Source organism: Terrapene carolina, unplaced genomic scaffold (assembly GCF_002925995.2).
Source record: "Terrapene carolina triunguis isolate 2854851 unplaced genomic scaffold, T_m_triunguis-2.0 Scaffold30, whole genome shotgun sequence".
NCBI lineage: Eukaryota > Metazoa > Chordata > Testudines > Emydidae > Terrapene > Terrapene triunguis.
Genome location: NW_020664381.1, coordinates 915,803 through 939,697, shown reverse-complemented (window position 1 = coordinate 939,697; position 23,895 = coordinate 915,803). Strand labels below are relative to the sequence as shown.

General features: G+C 40.6%; 1 protein-coding gene across 1 annotated transcript in view; it reads left to right on the top strand.

Annotated features, from left to right (window-relative positions):
• The window catches only part of LOC113406366 (high affinity cGMP-specific 3',5'-cyclic phosphodiesterase 9A-like), a 90,481-nt gene extending 68,780 nt beyond the window's left edge, over positions 1-21,701 (top strand). The window contains exons 10-19 of the mRNA XM_026650829.2: positions 4,144-4,230; positions 8,030-8,134; positions 11,301-11,383; positions 12,407-12,563; positions 13,615-13,728; positions 14,844-14,948; positions 17,668-17,796; positions 17,965-18,060; positions 21,111-21,197; positions 21,627-21,701. Coding sequence (XP_026506614.1) covers positions 4,144-4,230; positions 8,030-8,134; positions 11,301-11,383; positions 12,407-12,563; positions 13,615-13,728; positions 14,844-14,948; positions 17,668-17,796; positions 17,965-18,060; positions 21,111-21,161 — 927 coding nt within the window. The 3' untranslated portion in view covers positions 21,162-21,197; positions 21,627-21,701. The remainder of the gene's footprint in view (positions 1-4,143; positions 4,231-8,029; positions 8,135-11,300; positions 11,384-12,406; positions 12,564-13,614; positions 13,729-14,843; positions 14,949-17,667; positions 17,797-17,964; positions 18,061-21,110; positions 21,198-21,626) is intronic.
• Positions 21,702-23,895: the final 2,194 nt, after the last annotated feature.

Sequence of the window (23,895 nt, the reverse complement as noted above, 5' to 3'; positions counted from 1 at the left end):
AAAAGCATTATCCATGGATTTTTGTACACTGAAGCACAGTATTTTAACAGCCTAACTCATTCATCGTAATGGGAACCATTACATTGTGGCATGCACACTGATAGCATGAGGATATGGAGATTAGGAACATACCATATGTGGGACTTAGGCTCAGAAACACTCACACAAACCATTGTGAGCACAATACCATATGGTAATGTCTGTTGACATTTTCACCCTTTTGACTCTGTTTTAAGTTTACATGAACCATTTCAATTATGTTAACACTTACTTAACAGTAAATGGTGGTTTATGTGGCTGATTTCGAGCAAGTGGGTTATAAATAACCATGCTAGAGTGTAACCAGTGCGTAAGGCAATAACGTAATGGTTTGCTCTACAGTATTTCATCAACCCACCTGGAGAATCTCTTGCTCCCTGAGGAATGTATGACAATATAATCCTATTTTGTCCACTGGGGCTAAAACCTAACCTTCTCTTATGCAGTAGTAAGTGGGGTGTTAGTCCCTTGTTCCCTTCTAAAGCAGCTTACCTGATCAGTCCTGAGTACAGTCGAGCTACGTGCAGAAGGAGGACAAAGAAACAAGGTGACCACTTTCTGTTTGGATTTATGGAGCTGCTCAGGAGATAGGGCGCACTCATAAATTGACTTCCTGCCCCACTTTCTCCTCACATTGAGTATCTCTGTGCATCTGTTGTCCCATCTCTCTCCAGACAGGGCTAGCAGACTAGCAGAAGTTACTGCAGCCATAGGGCTGCAAATACCTCACAAGGAGCTTCCCCATGGAGATTGAGAGGAACCAGAATGGCTCCTCACTCCAAGCCTTTAATGGCCCATGTCTTTGGAGAGGGGTACCATGCTGCATATATATTTTTAAACCCATGTTACTCCTTACATCCTTGAACTGGTCCATAAAGGTCAGTATCTTTTTCAAATCCCTCCTCAAAAGCCACCTCTTCCACAGTGCTTACAATGTATCTGCCAACAGATGATGCCTAAGCTCAGCCCTGAAGAGAAAGAAAGGAAGGAAAGAAGCTTACCATATACCTATACATTAACATATCATATGTGAAAATTGTATATATTTTCAGTGTTGCCAACCCCAAATGTTCAAAAAACATAAGGCCCTCCCAAATCATGAGATTTTTAAATTAATAAATGGGGGAGGAGGGATGTTATTTTCCTTCTGGCTTAACTTCCCTCCCCAAGATTCTCATGTTTTCACCTGATTCCAGGAGCTGGGGCTTTAAGAAAAACTCCAAATATTGTGAGACTCACAATAAAATCACAAAGAGTAGTCAACACTGTATTTTAGTATTTCCTTCTCACCCACATTTTGTTTGCCACTTGTCTTCTTTGATCCCAGTCCTGCAAACTATTCCATGCTGGCAAACCCCTGTGCCCAATGACTTCAATGGGGCTCTGTGCCAGCATCACTGTGTTCCTTCCGCCACCCCACCCCCCGTTTACCAGCTAGCAAAATCAGGGCCTTAGCCTGTAAACTCTGCAGGACAAGGTGTGTGTCTACATCTGTGTTTGTACAGTCCCTTGTACAGTGGAACTCTGATCCATATTTGGCCTCCGGGTGCTATCATAATGAGTAATTGAACCTAAATAATGTGCCAGCTTTTCAAAAGTACTCCGCATCCAGCAGCTCCTCAAGGGAGCTTGTCATTAACCTTAATGGAGCTACTGGGCATATATTTGCAGATCTGGCCACTTCATTTAGGTGCCTCAATTGAAGCTGAGCACTTGAAAATCTGGCCCAATTATAATAACCTGTAAATTGGCAAATTGGTTAGGCAGCGGTGGGGACAGGTTGTGCAGCATCTCCATAATGTCATCATCCAGTCCCAAACTGTGACAGGCAGACATAAAATATATAATAGATGTGCAGTATTTATAAATTAAAATTTTTCTGTTGGTACTAAAAGTTTGAATGTTCTGAATTTTGTATCTGCAGAATTTCAACCACAATGTTGTCATTTTGCATTATATTTCCCTTATTTTATTATTATTCATACAAAATAGAAAAGGAAATATAAGAAAAAATGATGGGGATCCTATACTGAACCATAAGATTTAATTTGCCAAGATCCAAATATACGCCTGCTGAATAGTTGCACAAGATGCAGTTAAATCATTAAGGAAAATAAAGCTCAGCAAATGTGAAGTATGCTGCTTGTTTCATTAGCAAAGAGTGAAGTGGAATGCAGGTCAAGTTGAATAAATTGAACTTTATTAAACCTTGTGCCCTGCTCTGTCCATGTGGCTGAGCAGCTTCCAGCCAACCTCCCTGCATTGTCTGTTCTACTGGTATCTCATCTGTAACAGTCCCTCCAGGGAACATGGGACCTCTGACTCCAGTTCTACTGATAATGATGCCCTGCTTTCAATTTCTTAAGAACATAAGAACAGCCATACTGGGTCAGACCAAAGGTCCATCTAGCCCAGTATCCTGTCTTCTGACAGTGGCCAATGCCAGTTGCCCCAGAGTGAATGAACAGAACAGGTAATCATCAAATGATCAATCCCCTGTCGCCTGTTCCCAGCTTCTGGCAAACAGAGGGTAGGGACACCATCCCTGCCCATCCTGGCTAATAGCCATTGATGGACCTATCCTCCATGAATTTATCTAGTTCTTTTTTGAACCCTGTTCTAGTCTTGGCCTTCACAACATCCTCTCGTCTTCGCATAAAATGTTCTACCTTGTTAACTAAAATCCTAGCATGAGTGCAGTCATACTGATGATTTATGCTGGTATAGCTATACCAGTATGGGAAGGGAAATAAGCTGCACTTTATTCCATTATAACTGCATCTACACTAGCAGCTGTACAGGTATAACTATTTTGGTAATAAATCACAACCCTAACTAACAAAATTATACCAGTACAACTTTTCAGTCTAGACCAGGCCTAAATCTTTGTTTCAGTAACAGGCTTTGTTTTGTCTGTTTGTTTTTTAATGTATCAACAATATGTTCTGGCCTTGGGTACCAGGGAACGAAGCATAATGCTGTAAAGCAAAATTGTGATGGTATTATCTGAGCATCCATCAGTATTCTGAGATTTTTCTTGCAGTTTTGCGAGGAAACCTTTTTAATTCACATTGGAATGACCCAAAGCCAGCCATAATGGAATTTTACTAAACATGTTATTAAATTAAATATGAGCTGACGAACATAGGAAATTTCACTAAAGGAAGCAATTTTTCCAGGAAGCTACGTGTGCCTAAAAAATAGGGCTTTAAAATTCAAATATCTCCTAGGACATGTTTATAACATTATTCCAATGTCACTATAATTGAGATGCAAAAACTGGGTCAGGTAGTCTTAAACCAAGACCTAAGTAGCATATAAATAAGTTATTTTCTATAATATTTCCAGACATAACAAAATCTAGACTTGGAATGGCATAGCTGATCTAGTTGTGTTCTGTTCCGAAAACATGAATGAATGTCATATGCTGTTGTCTTAAACAATATTTTGCCTTTGTGTTTTGGTATTCATAGATTCATAGATACACAGTTATGGGAGGGAATATGCACAAACCTGCTCTAATTTTGTAATTTTACAGTCTAAGGGTTTTTTTATCTGTTTAGTCTATTGAGGATACTTGATTTTTAAAAAATTCCAGGAAGTCACACATGAATTAGATGTGCCCACTTATCTAGAATGCACTCTACCTCCAGCCACTCTTATCTTCTGTTGTCATATTTCTGTGCACTTGGGTCCTAATACAAAGTCCATTGAAGTCAATGGAAAGGCCACCATTGACTTCAATGGGCTTTGAATCAGGCCCATAAACCAGTTCCATTAGCAAAATCAAATTACTTCTTCATGAGGTGATATAGTTTTGATTTTCATGAGCAATGATCACTAAGGAGCTCTGGGGTGAATTAGGGCCCAATCCAAATCATATTGAAGTCAATAGAAGGTTTTATTTTGTCTTCAGTGGGCTTTGGATCTGGTCCTTAGTAAACTGGTTTTGATCTTGCAATCTTTGAACAGCTTTGTTTCATGATTAACAATAGGGCTCCATTAGACATCAGTGTTTGTAATGTGAAGATTTACATTACATTGTACTTTGTGCTTTATAAACAACAGTGATTAAAACAATATCCGGTCTATTCATCATTACAGATGCTGAGTTGTTTGGAACATATGTACCATGATCTCGGATTGGTGAAAGACTTTAATATCAACCCCATCACGCTGAAGAGATGGTTGGTAAGTATTTCTTTAAAGTTCCCAGTATTTGTAATTTTTAAAATACAGCCTCGAATCCTGCAAACACTTCCTCATGACATTACTTTATTCAGATGAGTAATTCCACTAAAGGCAGTGGAACTACTCACATGTTTAAAGTTAAGCACTTGTCCCAATGTTTGCATGATCAGGGTCACAGATGACATGTTTTAGAATAGCTCTGTATTTGTTTACTTAATTCTTGATTCTGAGCCTTCTCTGGACTCACTGTGGCCAAATTTATTCCTGGAGTAACTCAATTGTTAACATGGAAAAAATGGATTAACACAGGATGCTTCAAGGCTAGATACTAGGTACAGTGTTTAATATTAATGATCCGAAAAGGGAAGTGAGTAATGAGGTGACAAAATTTACAGATGAGACAAAGTTATATAAATTAGTCAAGACTGGGTACACTGAAGAACTTCAGAGAGACCTAAATAAATGAATTGGCAAATGAAATTCAGTGTCAATAAATTCAAAGTAATACACATTGGAGGGAAAAAATTAAGCTACTGTACACTTTAAAAGGTTCTAAATTAGATTGTCACCTTAGGAAAACACCCTGGCCGTTATTGCAGACAGTTCAATGAAGACCTCTGCAAAATGTGCTGCTGTGGTCAAAAAAGTTAACAAGATATAAGAATTCCTAAGGATTGGGATGGAGAATAACACAGAAAATAGTATGGTGCCATTATGTGAATCAATGATGTGACCTCATTTGGAATACCTTGTGTAGTACTGGTCACTATATCTCAAAAAGGATATTGCAGAATTAGAGAGGTTTCAGAGAAGGGTCACCGGAATGATTAGAGTACATTCTATGAAATTAAAAGGTGGTAAATTCAAAATAGAAAATGCAATGCATAATTAGACTCTGGAACTCATTGCCACAGGAAGTTGTTGAGACCAAGAATTTAACAAGATTCAGAAAGAGATTAGACACTTATATAGATATCAAGAATACCCAGAGTTATCATGATAAATGCTAATACATTTTTTTTGGAAGAGACATTAAATCTCATGTTTCAGGGCTTAAGCCAATCTCTAACATTATAGATGAGGTAGACCTAATGGGGGGGGGCAGATTATCCCACATTTCCCTGTGAGGTTCTTACATTTTCCTCTGAAGCATCTGGTACTAGATGGATGTTGGGTTTGATCCAGTATCAGTGGTGCTGGAACAGTTTTTGGAGTGGGGGTGCTGAGCTGCACCCCTCTTTTCCGTCTGCGCCCCTCACCGCCCCCAGAGCTGGGGCCAAGAGCAGGGCCATGGCTCCGGGAGGGGGAGGACGCGGACAGAGGTAAGGCGGCAGAGGCTAGGGCCACAGATAGGGGCGAGGGCGAAGCCCCGGGCGTGGGGCTGGCGGCCGGAACCCTGCATGTGGGGCCGGTGGCCAGGAGCCTGGGACTGGCAGCACCCCCCGCACCCCTACTTCCTACGCCTATGTCAAGTATGGCATTTTCTGTGTTCCTATATTATACATTGGTTTAGCCTGAAATTACTAGTACTGGAAGTGATGTGACTCACGATACCTCTGTGTGTAGGTTGTTTGACTGTTTTTCACAAACACGGCATTCCCCTGCACTTCTATGCACAGTGGAAAATGTACTGTCTTTTAAGTGTATGTCACGTAGCATGTTGCTCTGCAGGATTATATCATTTTTGTCCAGAGGATGCAATGAAAACTATTGGATTGCTCTTTCTGTGGCCAAAAGTAGTAAATGTCGGTAAAATGGCACTTGCTGCAAGAATGATTCAAGGACTGGAAAACATGCTTTACTGTGAGAGACTTAAGGAGATGAATTTAGTTATCTTACTGAAAAAAAAATTCAAGACGTGACTTGAGTGTGATCTATAAGAATCTAAACAGGGGGAAGATTTCTGGTAGTAGGTAGGTCTTTAAACTATTAGAGAAAAACATAACAAGAGTCTGCGGCTGAAAGGTGAAGTTAGAAATTCAAACTGGAAATAAAGTGCAGATTTTTAAGAGTGAGGGTATTTAATCATTGGAACAACTTACCTAGCAATGTGGTGGATTCTCCATCACTTGAAATCTTTAAGACAGGATTGGCTGTCTTTTTAAGATACACTCTTGTTCAACCACAAATTGTTGAGCAAAATTCAGGAATTACGGGGTGATATTCTATGGCCTGTGTTATACAGCAGGTCAGATTAGATGATCACAGTGGTCCCTTTTGACATTAAAAACTATGAATCTGTGCCACCTACAATATGTGTAGAGATGCATTCACATCAGTTCAAATTTCCCTGAGTAATTCAAAGTGCTACCATTAATAGTTAATACAATCTCATTCTGAACTATGTGTGCGGCTCCTTATTTATTCTATAAAAATCGGAGTGTTACAAAAATTCCTTTGCAAATATTGGCTTTTCCAAAAGGGATGATAAAAAGAGACCCACAGTCCCTACTTCCAGGTGCTGATATTTTCCCAAAGCCTACAATGTGCTTAGGGTTGAACTCAGGTAGACAAGAAAGAGCTACCTCACTTTACTTGAACATTTCCTTTCTCAGTCCCACATTCACCTGCCTTAAAAAGACCACCGAGAAACTGAGGAACAAGATGACTATTGCAACCAAATATTTTTAATAGCTCAACATAAAGGGCTGATACAACTTCTGAATCAGGAATCACATTTAATTTTCTGACTTCCACTGATCAATGCATGCATTACAATCACGTTACCTTGCACAACGAATGTGTATGACCCACATTTCAGTGCTGAAGTTGTATGAGATGATGTTTATAACATTTGAGGAGATCATCAACGTATAATTTTTAAAGTTATTTTCAAAAGTTCTTCTCTACTGAAATAGAACCCAAACAACACAGGCCTGGTTTTTCCGAAGTGCTGAGCTTTCCCAGCTCCCATTGACTCAGGCTGGAGGTTTGGATGCTTAGAACATCTGAAAATCAAGCCCAAGAACAAGCGGCTTGATCCTGCAGGGTGCTGAGGACTCTGGTCCTGATCCAGCAATGCACTTAGACTCAGTTTAACTTTAAGAATGTATGTAATCCCACATGTGGCGCAATGGGGCTAGTCCCATGCTTAAAGTTAAGCACATGCTGGAGACCAGAGTGCTGAGCACCTTGCAAAATCAAGCCCTAAGTGTGTGGAGCTCAGTAGAGCTGGGGATGATTGGCTGTCTGATAAGATGTCTTCAGTATATATTTGTAAATTAAATAAATATGACATTCTTGCCTTTGAAGACCTCAGGGTTGACATTCAAATTATGTCAGAAATGAGTTATGTGGCCTCTGTATATTCCTAAGTGGGCCTTTGTCCCCAGCACAGTTTGGCAGACTTGGTGGTGTCTGCTCAGGAGAGATGCAAGACCAGAGCACGTGTTGTGCATCAGGACTGGGAAAACTTGCTGTTGCCTGCCTATTCTACTGGGTGAGGCAGATAACAGAGAGGGACTACTGACAATCTCTGGCCTCATATTGCTCATGTGGCTGGAGAAGGAATGCCCCCTGGTGCTTTTCAGTGACTTCATTAGATGGTTCAGGGATTCTGTTAATGAAATCTTCATAGGGAGCCATATCTAGTTCTCCTCAGCCAAAAGGAGGAGGGTGCTGTTGCAGGGCTGTGGATTGTGATTTTGAAGGGGCAAAAGTGGAGAATGATGTGGGGCTCCATATGTCTCACATAGCGACGTGCAGTGCCTCGAGGGAGAGCGGGAATAGCATGGACTCAGATCTTTCCATTCAGAAACAACTCTACAGTCATTAACTGTTTTACTCCCTCTTTTTGTAGCTATGTATTCATGACAATTACAGAAACAACCCGTTCCATAATTTCCGACACTGCTTCTGTGTGACTCAGATGATGTACAGTATGATCTCACTCTGCAATCTCCAGGTGTGTCTCTAGTTTGTCCACATAGCTATCTGTATTTCTGCTTCTATCGCCAGATAAGTATTCATCCACTAAGGGTCATAAAACCCAGGACATTTTCCTTCCAAAAAGGACCATGATTTTGTTTGTACATGACTCATTAATTTATTGAAAGCAAGCAAGAAACTTTAGGAAACCTAACTACAATTAGTTATAGTGGAAAGAAAGGCTGGTCAATGGTTGGGGAACTAGCCTAGGGCTTGGGAGACCTGGGTTCAAGTCCCTGTTCTGCCGCAGATTTCCTGTGTGACCTTGAGCAAGTCCCTTACCCTCTCTGTGCCTCAGTTCTCCGCCTGTAAAATGGAGATAATAGCACTGCCCTACCTCACAGGGGTGTTGTGAAGATAAATACATTAAGATTGGGAGATGACAGTAATGGGGGCTATGTAAGTACCTAGGATGGGTCTCAAAAGTTTAGATACCATAAGCGTAAGAGCTTTACCAGAAATGACCTAAACTTCTGGAAACTCTCAGCCTTGGATAGTCCCCTGCTGGCTCCCTCCCCATGAAACAAGTCCCAGCTCCTCTATCTTTGCTGATCAATGCTCCTTCCTCTTTGCTGCTCTTCAAGGGAAGAGGACTTCTCCACTCCTCCTGTGTGGTACTCTCTTCAGTGGAAAGCCATGCAGCAGCCCTCTCCTCTCTCTCGCCCTTTCACCAGAAGCAGCAGCTGAGGACAGGACCCAGTAGTGTCTCCACTGAGTGCTCCTTCACACTCCATTCATTCTGGCTCCTCCCCAGTACTTGTGTCCCAGACTACACCATCACCTTCTGAAGCCCCTGAGCCAATTAAACCTTGTGCCTGCCTGTGCTCCAACAGGGCACTCTGGGGAGCATGTACCAGGGAAACTCTAGACTCTCTGGAAGCTTGACAAGAGCTGCAGCAGCAGTGGCCAGTACAGAGGCTAAGCTGCCACCCAAGGAAGGAAGGAGTTTTACAGTCTTCCTCAAAAGAGGATCTGCCACTGTAGATAAGTGGTTGGGCTGTTCACAGGAAGAGACTTATCGAACAGATCGAGCCATGAAAAGGAGGTTGTGTTTTGTTCTGAAATAAAAAATGTTTCCAGTGAGTTCTTATTTCACCCCGATTGGTTCATCTATGTCTAATTATAATGAGAACCTATAGCCCTAGATTATATGAAAAGTCATTATTTAAATCACTGAATAAAATGCTCAGTCATTTCAGAGACTTTCATTTAGTCATCTAGGCCTGAATCAGCAAAGCACTTAAGCACATGCTTAACAGTAGGACAGTGACAGAGTAATCCCATGGAGACAAGGGATAGTCCAAGGTGCTGCACCCTAGAGCTCTCACTAACTTCTTTGGGATTTGTGAGCACTCAACACCTCTGAAAATCAACAAGACAGCTGGCTGACTGGCATGCCCCATGGAATGAATTAAGCTTTAGTTATAATATAATAGAATCCTACAAATAGGAAGACTAGAAAACATCTCCTTCTCTCATCCTGTCAAAGATATCAGTGATCCAGGGATGCAGTAATATGCCAGATTTCCAGACAGTAGTTGTGAGTGAAGTATATCTTTCAGAGGGGTAGCCATGTTAGTCTGTATCAGCAAAAACAACGAGGAGTCCTTGTGGCACCTTAGAGACTAACAAATTTATTTGGGCATAAGCTTTCGTGGGCTAGAACCCACTTCATCGGATGCATGAAGTGAAAAATACAGGAGGAGGTATAATTCCATGAAAGGATGGGGGTTGCTTTACCAAGTGTGAGGTCAGTCTAACGAGATAAATCAATTAACAGCAGGATACCAAGGGAGGAAAAATAACTACTGAAGTGGTAAGAGAGTGGCCCGTTACAGACAGTTGACAAGAAGGTGTGAGTAACAGTAGGGAGAAATTAGTATTGGGGAAATTAAGTTTAGGTTTTGTAATGACCCAACCACTCCCAGTCTTTATTCAGGCCTAATCTGATGGTATCCAGTTTGCAAATTAATTCCAGTTCTGCAGCTTCACGTTGGAGTCTGTTTTTGAAGTTTTTTTGTTGAAGAATTGCCACTGTTAGGTCTGTCATTGAGTGACTAGAGAGACTGAAGTATATCTGACCTTCAACAGCCCAAGGGCTGGCCTCTTTGATTTTAATCTCAAATTTAGGTCTCCCCATTTAAATTGACCAAGAAGTAGAAAGAGCCATCAAGCTAAAGTTGTCTCTTCCATGTCACTACTTCCCCAGAAGATCCCCAAATCAGACTGCAGCTCAAAGAAAGAGCGCTTATTAAAGCTGGAAGAACCATTCACAATGTATTAATGTAACCCTTTCCCTGGATGCAGGTAGTCTGACATTTGTATGAATTTGGGGCCTGGTCAAAATCCCAGTGAAGTGACTTTCATGGTCTATGAATTGGGACTTCGTTCACTATATAAAATATTTCAACAAATGTTTTCTGCAAACTAGATTCAGCCTATGGGTTCCTCATGAACCGCTCACTGAAAATATTGCTTTGCATATTCTATGTTCACGATTCAGATTTATTCTGTATGGTCACTTTAGCCTGGAGTATTTTTCCCTGACTGGATGACCTAACATTTCTAAACTGCTTTCACTTCCACACAAAACAAATTTAATTTCATCATGAACCACATTTTGTTCCATGGTAAAATGAATCCCAGGTACTGGCAAGAATTTGTGTTCTTGTGGATATACATATGAGCAAAACTGCTTCCACAAACATTCATCCCGTTTGGAAGTTGCTGAAATGTTTATGAAAAATTTTCCTCACCCTCTTCCCATCTCTAGTTAGTGTGAAAGATAATAGTATATAAATTGTCCTCCATCCTCCCTCAGCTAGTGTAGACACTGGAATGATTTCTAAAGGCCTGAGTATTAACATCTTTGTGCTTTAAAACATAATATGAATATGAATAACTCTCAGACAAAATTCCACTGGCCTCCTCCATACTGCTTCTATTTCCTGCGTCAAAGCCAAATCTGAGTCATTTGTTGCTGTAGTGAACAGTGGAATCTTCTTTCTTATCTGCAGTACATTTAATTAATGAATAATGGTTAATTTTACCCAGATGATTTGTTTTTCTGAAATGTGAATGTGTTAGGGGAAAAAAAGTATAGAAATTGTGAGACACTATATTATTATTTTTTTCTATTGCAGGAGAAATTTTCCCAAGTTGATATCTTAATTCTAATGACTGCCGCAGTATGCCATGATTTGGATCATCCAGGATACAACAACACGTATGTGTGCCCTTTATTTTTTGTTCCTTTCAAATATATTGGGAAAACAATGCAGATCAGCATTTTCTTCTCATGCCCAGAGCAGAGAGTAGGGCAGCTGAGTAGGAATCTACCCACAATGCTCTACTATCATGGTCAAACACTGACAAGGACAGAGCCATCACTGGTTAGGCTATATGCAACGCTAGCCATTAGCTTACTCAGTCCTGAGCTGAGGCTGCTAACTGTGCTAAACTCTGAAAGGAAAATGGCTCCCTCTTCAATTTTCTCATAAAACTTACGTATTTTCCATTAAAGGAAATTGGCAGGTAGAAAACATTCTCAGGTCATATTCTTTTTGTTCATTAACCTATGTAGCAGAAGAATGGTCATATGGTTGAGGCTTAATTACATGGGAAGAGTTTTTGGTTCTTTTCCCAACTCTGCCAAAAACCTTAAGCAAAGCATTTAACCACTGTCTATCTCCATTTGCCCATCTGTACAATGGAGATAACAACGGCTAGCTGGCAGGGGTGATCTGACGGTTACTTCATAAATGTCTGTAAAGCACGATATGAGCCTCAGATGGAAGGTGCTCTAGAAGTGCTAAGCATTATTACTTCTGTGTGCTTGTGTGAACTATATATAAACTCTAATTTACTTGTATTCAGCTATTAAATAAGGGCCTGATCCAATTTGCATTGAGCTCCATGAGCATCTTTCCATTGACTTTACTGGGAGTTAGTGGGAGTCAAGCCTGTGAGCTAAAAAGAAGAGTCCCCTCTATCCTTCCCACATATGTTTTTAAGTTATAGAAATTCAGTAATAACAAGTAAATAATGAGAGTCTTTGAAACTATGTGGAAGTATGATCATTTTATCAAAAAAATATTTGGATTTAATATTAACTGTTGCCATAATTAATTAATTAATTAGGTATTTACAACAATATACATAAAAATAACCAATGTCTAATGTGTAATGTATGTTTTTAAGTGTTGGGTGTAGGCAACATGTGAGACCTCACTATTTTCCTTCACATCAGCTACCAGATTAATGCCCGAACAGAGCTTGCAGTGCGCTACAATGACATCTCGCCACTGGAGAACCATCACTGTGCTGTGGCTTTCCAGATCATTGCCCAGCCAGAATGCAACATTTTCTCCAATGTCACCCAGGAACAATTCAAACGAATAAGACAGGTATGAACGTTGATCCAGAAGGGAGGCTATGACATGCAAACGGCTCTTGAAGATTGTGTGCACAAATCTACCTTCTGTACAGAATAATTCCATCAAGAGGTTAGAACTGATCTCAAATAATCTCAAACTTGAAGTAACACAGAGAGATTCCTGGGCTATTTCTCTAGCAACTCTTGTTGAGCTGACCTTCCTTGGGTACCAATGAGCAAAGTTGGACTATTAAACTTATATTCTTCTGTGTAGAAACTTACATTATGAAAGGAGTTGTTGGGATGTGACTGTAACTAGGCCAACATGCTCATATGGTAACAACTTAACCATTAGAAGAACATTATGCTGAACTTAAACAGTTCAAACTGGAGAAAATTTGTAAAGACATAAACAAATATTCACCTTCTAGACATTTTATCATCTTTTTCCCCTGCATTTTTCATCATTATTAAAAATATTTGTGTTTATACAAAAGCTTCAACCTGTGGAGCCCATCTCTTTTTTTGTTGTGTGAGGCAATGAAGTCATAAGAATAAATTCTGTGACATCACAATATTTTCCATGACAACAAACTAAAATGTAATTCGCATAGCATTATGGGCCATATTCTGCCCTCAGATTCATGGATGCAACTCCCATCCATATTAAATGAAAATGCAGAAATGCAAAACTGCCATTGACTTCTGTGGGACCAAGCTTGGGCCTCAGCATGTAGAACTGAGCTTTTAGTTTATTTCTTTCTGCACTTTGCATTCATACTAAAAATCAAACAAAGCTCAGAACAAGAAGCAGCAGTTTCTGCAGCATATAATTATACACAAACCATTTACATAGTTAGTCATTCTCTTATGTCACTGTGAATTCTTTAAATTAATGGTCTAGTTTGTCAAGTGGCCTCAAGTATGAAAGTTCCTCTTTCACTGGTGCTGATGTGATGCAGCTGTTCTTCTTGTCTGTGTTATAAGGTATTTATGTTAATTTAAGCACATTTCTTTATACAGCAATAGCTATGCCTTGTGAGACATGTTAAATCAATGTATTATTATGTTTGTTTTAATAGGGGATAATTACATTAATCCTAGCAACAGACATGGCAAGACATGCAGAAATACTGGACTCTTTCAAGGAAAAAATGGATCATTTTGATTACTCAAATGAGGAACATGTGACCTGTGTAAGAAGACTGTGTATTTATCATTTTTCAGTGCCTAGCATGGTTCATAGTGATACTGCTACATTCTAAACTTTGGTTTTGGCCTGATCATGCAAGGTGTTGAGTAGAAGTGGTCAGAATTTTTCTGTCAAAATCGTTTTTTTTTTTTAAATAGAAAGTGCAGTTTGTGCAAACTTGAAATTTTGTGTGGGGAAAATTTTGATTTTGACAAGAAAAAAATCCAAATAGCTTGTTTTGGGTTGGATCAATTTGAATTGAATACTTGGATAGCTCCCCAAAGTGTAGTATATAAGTGCCTCCAACACTCCTGTGAGGTAGAGAAGTACTTCTTTTACAGCTGGAGAAGTGAGACCCAGAGAGACTAAGTGACTTGCCCCAGGTCTCACAGGAGATCCTTGGTGGAGCAGGGTATTGAGCCCAGCTCTCCCGAGTCCCAGCCTAGCTACCTAACTATGGAACCAACCTTTCTCCCCTTTTTGGGTGGCACTGTGAGTGGGTACCAAATACTGCAGGGAATTGTGTGCCTAAAAACAACAGTTTGCACTGTAACGTTAACAGAAACATCAAAGTATTTCTTGTAGATTTTTATAAAAGCTTTCCCCCAAAAAAACAATGATAAGTCTGGGAGCACTTGATATAAAGAAAGTCTAGATTCCTCTTTCAGATTTTGAAATCCTAGAGTCATCTGAGCAAGAAATAATTACTGTATCTGTCAGGATATAAATTCTTAGTTTCATTCTAGTCTCCATTACATCCATCATAACAATACTTTGTTCTAGACCTAAACCAATCCCCATTGAACTCAGTGGGAATCTTTCCATTGACATTAATGAGGGTGGGATTGTGTCCCTATAGTGCCTTCCCTCCAAGAATGTCAAAGCCTTTTACAATCATTCATGGATTAAGCCTCATAATCCTCCCATGGAGTAGGTAACTATTATAGGAGGAAGAGAAAGCAGATCAGTCTTGTGCCTTAGCTATAAGACTATCCTTGTCTGAGATCATTCCCCTATGCCTCTCTAAAAATGAAGGACTCATGGCTTTTATGTCTTCTGTAAAGACAAAGAGGCAGGCTTCTATGTTACCAGAGTGTTAAAATATTTTTCCTCCTTCAGTTGAAGATGGTACTTATAAAATGTTGTGATATCTCGAATGAAGTCCGCCCGATGGAAGTAGCGGAACCATGGGTAGACTGCTTATTAGAGGAATATTTTATGCAGGTAAGAATGAGAAACAGAGACACAGATACACAATCATCATCATCATCATCATCATAATAGTAGTAGTAATTCCTATTTTAACATAGCTGACAGCTGACTGGTAATACTGTATGACATTCCAGTGCCACAAGGATGAGGAGGTTTCTTTTGCATAAGGTGACAGAAGTGTGGCATAAGACAATATGTTCAGAATAAAAGTGACTGTAATTGACTGCAATTTGTAAGATAAATGACAATAACATAGAAATGCTAATGTCATTTGGCTGCAGCTTGTTCTTACTAATAGGGCTGCCTAGTGAGTTTATATGGCATGTTAAACCCTTGTCAAGCCAAAAGGGCAAGAAGCGTGGGTATAGAAAAGGTCAATTAAATGGGCAGTATTAAATGGGCCAAGTTTAAATTATATCTGTGATGATTTGAAATGACCGAGTCTGCATAGGATGAACATTCGCTTTAAAAATGAAAACATTCTGATTATTTCCAAAGGACACCATCAACTTCATTAGTCCTGAAAAGTCAGCTTATGCTCCCAAAACAGTTGCTTCTTTCTGGATTCCCCCATCTCTCTCTAGTTTGGTTTCTTGAAATATAAAGCAACATTAAAACTATCTTCAATCCTCTGCTCTCTCCCACCCAGGCCAAGCTGTCTGTACAGCAGCTGGCAGCATGCAAAGCTTTATTGTGATTGGAGGAACAAGATGCCAGAGTTTTCTTCTTTCTATTTTTTTTTTTTTAACATTTTCCCTGTGCTGAAGGAATCAGTTTAACAAAGAAATTACATTAGACGTATCCAACGGGGAAGGCTTGACAACAGGGAATCTTAATGACAAAATGTTAGAGGCACCTTTAGCTCATTGTCTCTGCAATATTTTTATGCAAAATAAAATGATCTGTCTCTGCACTTTATTGTGTTCCTCACCCTAATATCTGACCCAAGGTACTACGGTGCACACATTATTAAAGCAAGTCTGACAGATGAGAGTAAATGCTGGCAATGAAGTTAAAGGGGTGTCAGTTTTTGGCATATTCTGTGCCCTTCTTACTAACTATGCACTTATAGGAAAAATGGTTCAGACGGTCAGCTGATTCCAATCACTGTAGACCCATTTTAGTCAATGGAGCTATGCTGATTTATACTAGCTGAGAATCCGGCCCATTATTTGTAAAGATCTTTCCAAAGTTTGGAACGCAGAGATGCATCCGTCCCTGAATCTGTATGTACTAGGAGCCACTTGATAGACTAGAAACAAAAACCATTTTTGACCATGGTTGGCTAGTCCTAGATTAATACCTAAAAGAATAATTCTCCAGAGGAGAAGGAAGTCAAGGACCCTTTCCCTCCTAGGTAGAATGGCTAAGGGCTAGATTCTGCTACTTTGTCTCACACTGAGTAGTGCTTTACTCCACAAGCAGTCCAATGGATTTGGGGTGGCTGCCTAACTGCCTTGTATGTCTCTGAGTATCTCCCTCCTACGGTATGTCTACACTATAGCAGGGAGCAAGTGCAACCCATGCCTACTTGGTGTGGCACTCTGTCCCCCTCTAGTGGCAGCTAGAGATTGATGATCTGCTACAGCCTGGGCTAAGAGACATGTCTTTTGGCTCATGCATTAAGCTCCAGAGGTCCCAGGTTTGATCCTGGCTGACAACGACCAGGTCTATTGGCATTACACAAGCCTCTTAAGCCAGGCAGACAGACTTGTGCTAGTGGGCTTACACCAGGGGTGAAAGTAAGTTAGGCCACTTACTGGTACGGGCCGGGAGGGGGGCTCCGGCCCCCGGAAGGGGCGGGGCCTCGGGCGGAAGGGGCGGGGCTGGAGGTCAGCATCCCCCAACCAGCCCTTTCAGGCCACCTGGCCCATGCCACCCGGGGCTCCCGTGTTGATTTAAAGGGCCCAGGTCTCCGGACACCGCTGCTGCACTAGTGGCAGCGGCATCCGGAGCCCTGGGCCCTTTTAAATCGCCAGCCCCAGGGCAACTGCTCCCTTTGCCCCCCCCGCCCGTCGGAGGCTGCGGGGGAGGGGAGGGTCAAAGGGGCAGAGACATTAAATCGCTGCAGGGCCCTTTGCCGTAGCAGAGCTTTAACATCGCTGCCCATCCCCCACCCTCCAGCAGCGGCGGCCCTGCGCTGCTGACAGGGGAGGCAAAAGGGGCAGGGACATTAAAGTGCTGCCGATGCGGGTTCTTACCGGTATGGAGTACCGGCCCGTACCGGCTCACTTTCACCCCTGGCTTACGCTAAATATAGCTGTGTGGACATTGCATTACCAGAGGCTTGAGCTAGCCACTTGAGCAAAAGCCCACCCTGGGTTCGAGGTGGGGTGGCTGGCCTCCACCAGTGCCGAAACATCCCCACAGCTATTTTAGCACTCTAGCTCGAGTCCCACTAGTGTGAGTCAGTCTACATGGGCTGTGAGGCTCGCTCCTGACTGCATACATACTCTCACGGTCGTGTTACAATATGATACTTTTCTGTACATGCAGCATTTGTGAAAAACCAAAAGAAACAAGAATACAAAGGTTATTAAAACAATAAGAGTCAGCTTCTAAAATGTCTAACACACCATTTCCCTTTCATTTGCTGTTGTCACATATACCATTGAGGCATGTGTACAGAATATTAGTGATCTAGTTGCTGGCCTGCAAACAGTTTGTGTTTTGCTGCTCTCACAGTCTCCCTGTTGATAATAATCTTTGTTAACTATTGAATCTGTCCCAGAGTGACCGAGAAAAGTCTGAGGGACTTCCAGTGGCACCTTTCATGGACCGAGATAAAGTGACCAAACCAACAGCACAGATCGGGTTCCTTAAGTTTGTCCTGATCCCAATGTTTGAAACAGTAACAAAGGTAAGTTTTTATAGTTCTAAGATGCCTCCTGGAGCTGAGAACATTTCAGCTTTGATTTTGATAAACATTTAGTCAGCCAATGACACCTGCTCTCGCTCCATTTCTATCATTTACAGATAAATAAATATTTAAAGAAATGGTCGTTTGACTTTTCTCACTTTTGTTTAGCTTTTTCCAGAAGTTGACGAAGTGATGCTCCAACCTCTTTGGGAATCCAGAGACCGCTACGAGGAATTAAAGCAACTAGATGATGCTATGAAAGAGGCAAGCTATACATACCCAGAACTGAGTGACATATTTCAGTCAAATATTAAATTTGCTCAAAAATTCAGTGAGGAGTGACCAAAACTATTCGTGAATATGGGTTGAATTCAGCAAATAGTTTTGGCTGAATAAAATTTTCTTTAAAAAGTTGAAAAAGTCTAAAGGGTTTATTTTGGCTTTTTAAAGGCAAAATGTTTTGACTTTTCATGTCAAAACATTTCTTTTTGAAATCTAGCTCCATTTGTTCACATTTTTATTTAAAAGGGTAAAACACCGAGAACGTAACAAAATGAAAACAATTGTTTCACTCAAATTACATATTTTGTTCAAGCCAAAATTATTTTTTTCAGCCTTTTTGTTTCATCAAGAAAAAAAAATCAGTTTCAGTTCAAAACAAACTGATTTTGTGGATTTGAACTGAAAAATCAATTATTCTCTCTGCTCTATACATATGCTCTAGGTGGTACTAAGAAGTGAAACAGACAATTCAAGTTCTTCTTCATTTTGATGATATTTATTGCTTTTGATTATATCTATGGTCACTTTTTCTTCCTATATATTTGTAAAGCACCAGACATACCTATGGATAAGTAATAATAATAAATAGAAAGAGCAAGAGAAGCAGTCATGATACCTAGTCACAGAAAAGAAAATGGCAAAAAAAATTCTGGGTGCACAGAATGAGTAATTAAAAAGAGCCTGCAGAGATATTACCAGATGTCATTGGCATTACACCAGGAATTGCTCTCGCTCTCTCTCTTATACTGCACACACACGCATACCATACAATACGATTAAACAGACGACCACATTAATTCATTTTATGGCCCAGGTTAAACTATCTATCAATGGTGTTTACCAAATGTCTCCCCCTTTGGCATGTAAGACCTCTGAGAGCTTCGATGATATCTGTAACCAGGCATCAGGTCTTTCAGCTCTCTCTAACCTTTGCCAAATCCTTTTCAGCACTGTGCAAGCAAGAGAATCACAGTGTTGTGGCTTGGTCCTGCTCCCATTGAAGTCAATGACATAGCTCCCATTGACTTCAGTGATACAGAATGATGCTCTTAGTGCTCAGACTGTGACCTCTACTCCTGAGTCATCTCCCTCTGAGGTCAGAGTTTAGGTTTCTTTTCGTCTTGTCAATGATGCCCAACAGCAGGTAACCCCAAATGCACTACATCCAAATCCAGTTACTTTACATAAAAGCAGAGTTTATGGGCACAGGAGAGAAAACAGAGAAAAATCCGAAAATAAATTAAGCTCATCTAGGTGGATGCTCTGATAAAAGCACTGATTGAGGGGCACAAAACTGATGGTACAAAGTATGGAAATGTTACTTACCATATAGTTAGAAAAACTTTTTTTGGTCTGCCTTAAGATTCTTTTCCTACTGTGTTAGATTAATGTCACCCTGTTTTAGGAAGTCTGTATGTATGTATATGTATATGTATATGTATATATGTGTGTGTGTGGTGTATGATCTCAAATTCTTTTTCCTCTTCCATTCACTCTAATTTAAGTGATCTTTCTGATGACAGAGTCATTTTTCCCTTTGAGTATGATGGTGAAAAGAGTATCCAACTCTCTACACCATTATCTGAGTCAGTATCCAGTAATACAGTGTAATTCTTCCTGTTGCACAACCCAAGTTACTTTTTCATATAACACCAATGATCTTCCTATATGGTTAAATGCTAGCTTTTCTGTTTGGTTTTGTCTTTTCCTGTTTCAAAGTTTATAAGAAACTGATCTGTATTTAATACAAACATTTTCTCATTTCCTCCAAAGACATTGGATCTAAGGGCTTGTCTACACTGGGGAGTTTTACACTGACATAAAATTGCTTTAGTGTTGCACTGGTGAAAACATGTTCTGTACACACCCTGCACTGGGGTAGAAAGAGGATTGCATCAGTGTAGCTTTCGTGGCTTTGACAACAAGGTAAATTGCACGAGTGCAGATCGCTTGTTTACCCTAGTGTGGCGTGTGTGCAGTGTCATCTTTGTAGTTACATTAGTACAGAATACCCCAGTGTAGACCAGCCTTATAAGGAAACGTGACCAGCAGGCCATTCCCATAACATCTTGTTAGCTTATTGAGTCCCTTTAACAGCTCTTTGAGAGAATGTTTCATTGTCATGCAAATGAAAATTAGTTTCCAAGCAGGCTAATTTCTACATAGCAAAACATACAGAGCACAGTATTCCACTCCCCAGGGTTTACATAGCACATACAGTTTATATCACACAGACAAGACACTAACCCTCACATGGTTACTAAAGGAAAGTGAGAGAAAGTTTGCATCTGGTGGTCTAGTAGCGTTGATATACACTGACATGTGGGAGATGCAGATTTATTTACCAGGCCTAGTCCCTCACTCCCTGGGTGGTGGTGGTTATTATTTGCCATAGCACCACTAGAGATAGGCACTTTCCAAACACTTAGGAAGGACAATTCCTTCTCCAAGGAGCTCAATTCTAATTCTGATTGAGAGTGGACAGGAACAGAAGACGGGCCTTGTAGGGGGAGTTATAGAAGGGCAAAGAAAATCTTGTGGAAATTCTCAAGTCTATGACAGAAACATGAAACATTCCTTAACGAAACCAAAAATAAGTTCAAGATGATAGTGGGGGCTTGTTGACACTTTGAGAAGTTTCAAGCTGAAGTGAATTTTTATACCTGAAATGTAAAGCTGTCAAAAACAGAGTTTCTATGGAAACAAATAGAGCCTTAATTACGGTATATCGGCACAGGAACGCTGGTATAATGAGAACTGTGTAAACTCAGAAATGCCATCAAACAATAGCAGGTAGCGAATGATCTCAGATATTAACTCAACAGATAATGAGAAATACTGAGGTGCACTTTCTCCAGACAAGTACCATAGTTATTTTGGATGGAATGGGGCCTTTGATGACCAAATTGGTGTATACAATTGCATTAGCGATTCAGCTGATACCTTATTGAGGATTAGTGATCAGCTAGCGGTGGCAGTCTGTCTGTGATGTGCCAGTGGTGATATTTGTTCTGCTTTGCTTTTTATTCTAGTTGCAAAAGAAGAAAAGCACAAGTTTGACAACTGACAGCACAGAGAAGTGAAAAGAAAAACACTCTGAGCTACACAAAAGTCACAAGGTGAGTTTGTTTGTTTTTTAAATATTTTAAAAGTAGACACACATGGACAGAAGATGGTGCAGCTCAACTGACTTCAGTGAACTTTTCCCTTCTTGTGCCCATAGAGAATTTGGCTGGAAGTCCATAGACATATGATGAAGTTTTAACAACCACCCTTTTCTGGAAAATGATTCACAGCCGTCCCCCCCAAAAAAGTAATTCTGATTAAAGTACTAAATACCTGTAGGCAGCCATATGACAATTACAGCATAATCTAACTAATCTTTGTATCCTAATATTTATGGGTCAGTGGGTGTAGCAGCACATGCTTTGTTTACCTAGCAATATTCCAGAGATTATGACCTAACAGTGTATTTATATAATCATCTGAATTTTATTATGTTTAGTTGACATTTAATATATTTGATCTGAATTTCCCTTCTGTACCAGAACAGAACTGATGAGACCTTAAAGGTCTGTTGTGTTTGTTCACGGAGTGGATTGATGCAGCTAAGTATCATGGGATCCTTCAGCCCGGAGGAAAGATGGTAGAAAGCCGCCGAGACCATGGCAAGAACATATTTTCTAAGAACTGTTGCTATCCTCATGGACGCAAAAAAAGGAAACTTTGATGTATAGATTTTTTTAATTTTTCAACTGCTCTTCTAAATAATATATTCTTATACAAACTTGGGTGCTGTAATTATTTCCTTTCATAGATGTGTCTATAAAGAACTGCTCCTGTTCCCAAAGAAAAATGTTTTCATAATATGTATATGGAGGAAGGGGTTGGGTGTTGGACTTTTTAAAGGAGCCATTTTATAAACATTTGTGTGTGGTATAGTGTGTGTCATAACAGTAAGAACAGAAAAATGCTTTATTATTCATGTATGGTTATGTAAATATTAGGAGCCAAATCCTGCCCTGGTGTATACCCACAGGACACTAACCCTCACATGGTTACTAAAGGAAAGGGAGAAAAAGTTTGACTCTGGTGGTCTAGTAGTGTTGATATGCACTGACATGTGGGAGAGGCAGGTTTATTTACAAGGCCTAGTCCCTCCCGCCCCTGCCACCCTACTGAGGGCCAGATTGTGACTGATCCCTGTGCAGGAGTACAAGGGAGGAGGAGGAGGGGTAAGGAACCATTGTTTCTTGTGCCCCTGCTGCAGGGGTTAGCCACAATCGTAGTCCTGGAGCAATCCTGAGTGCAGGAACTGGTCCCTGCTAGCACTGGCTGGGACACTAGCTGCCAGAGTTGGCCACTGCACAATGGAGTCCCCCTGCTGGGGTGTATCCATGGTTGTGCTCTGTCTGTGTGACAACGGCCCTCTTGGCTGACACATGGGGAACTGAACAGGAGATGTCCAAACTAAAAACATGAGCTGCTACAGCTTGAGCTAAATAGCCAAAGCTCTGTAGTTAGGGACTGCAACAACTCCTATCCTCTGTGTATCAACACAGAGGGGCAGATGTAGCACATGTTCACCCAGGGTTACATCTGCACACAAGGGAATTCCAAGCGGCATGCGCAATAGTGCCAGTGCTGGAGTGGTGCTCCTCCATTCCACCCCCAATGAAGGTTCATGGCTAGAAGCCTCAATGGAGCCTGGAACGGGGTTCCACATGTATTACCGAGGGCAGAATTTGGCCCTAGCTTTTTAAATCTTCACATGACAGAAGTGTAAGAAGTATTGCACTGTAGCTTTCACATAGGTATGCTTTTAATCAGACTGTTTTGGTGGAAGAAAACAGGCTGCCATTTCTGTGCTTTGTCTCCTAGGTTATTCTGTGGTTGTGCTATAAATATGCAGAGTAGCACATAAGGAAGGCATGGTGCCCACGAATGTTCGTGTTTCTCTTTGAAGGGCACACACACTGAAGCCATATGTCTGCAAGCTCCAAAGCTGCATGTGAAGTCTTAGCTCATTTTAAAAAGAAAGAAGAAGGTGGGTGGCTAGTCCTTCTTCCTCATGATACAGGCAACACTTTGGGAATCTCAGGCTTTCCTTTCTAGGAGTACCAAGTGACTAACACTTGCTCTTTTCAGCATTGAATAATAATCCTTACCTCCTTTTTGTACAGTGCTTTGGCATTTCAAAGCCTTTATTCTTCTCTAGTTTGTTTTTGTTAATTCTCAGCTTAACATTGTTTCTCCCGAGGTGGATATCCCAGTATTGTGATCTGCTCTCCAGTCCTCCACAGTCTGGACACCTCCTTGAAATTTCCAATTCTTTCCCGTCTTCCTGCTTGGCTACCCCACTAGCAGAACCACAGTGGGTGGTGCTGACTTTTTCTGTTGTAAATTGGATGATAGCCAGAAGCAAAGCCTGGATTTGAACACCCCGACAAGGAAAGGTTCTAAACCCAGATTCAGATGCAAGTTATACAAATACCTTCATAATATAATGATCCAAATACCCCTGAACTCTGTGATGTTTGAGAACTGAATCTGAATTTTGCAGCTACCTGTCTTTAGTAAATATTATACTCCAGAGTTCATGATGAACCAGATTCATTTTGCTGTGGAGTTCCTGGTTTCTTTTCACAAGGGAATCAAATTTACCATCTCCAGTTAAGTGGATTTCCTCCACAAATCAGCCCCCAAAGTAGATGTGCTGTGTAGTAATTACAAACAATTGCTTTAGGATATACCAAGTCCTGCATTCAACCAGAGCATTAAATGAGAAAATCTCTTGTAATAAGACCACCTCACCCA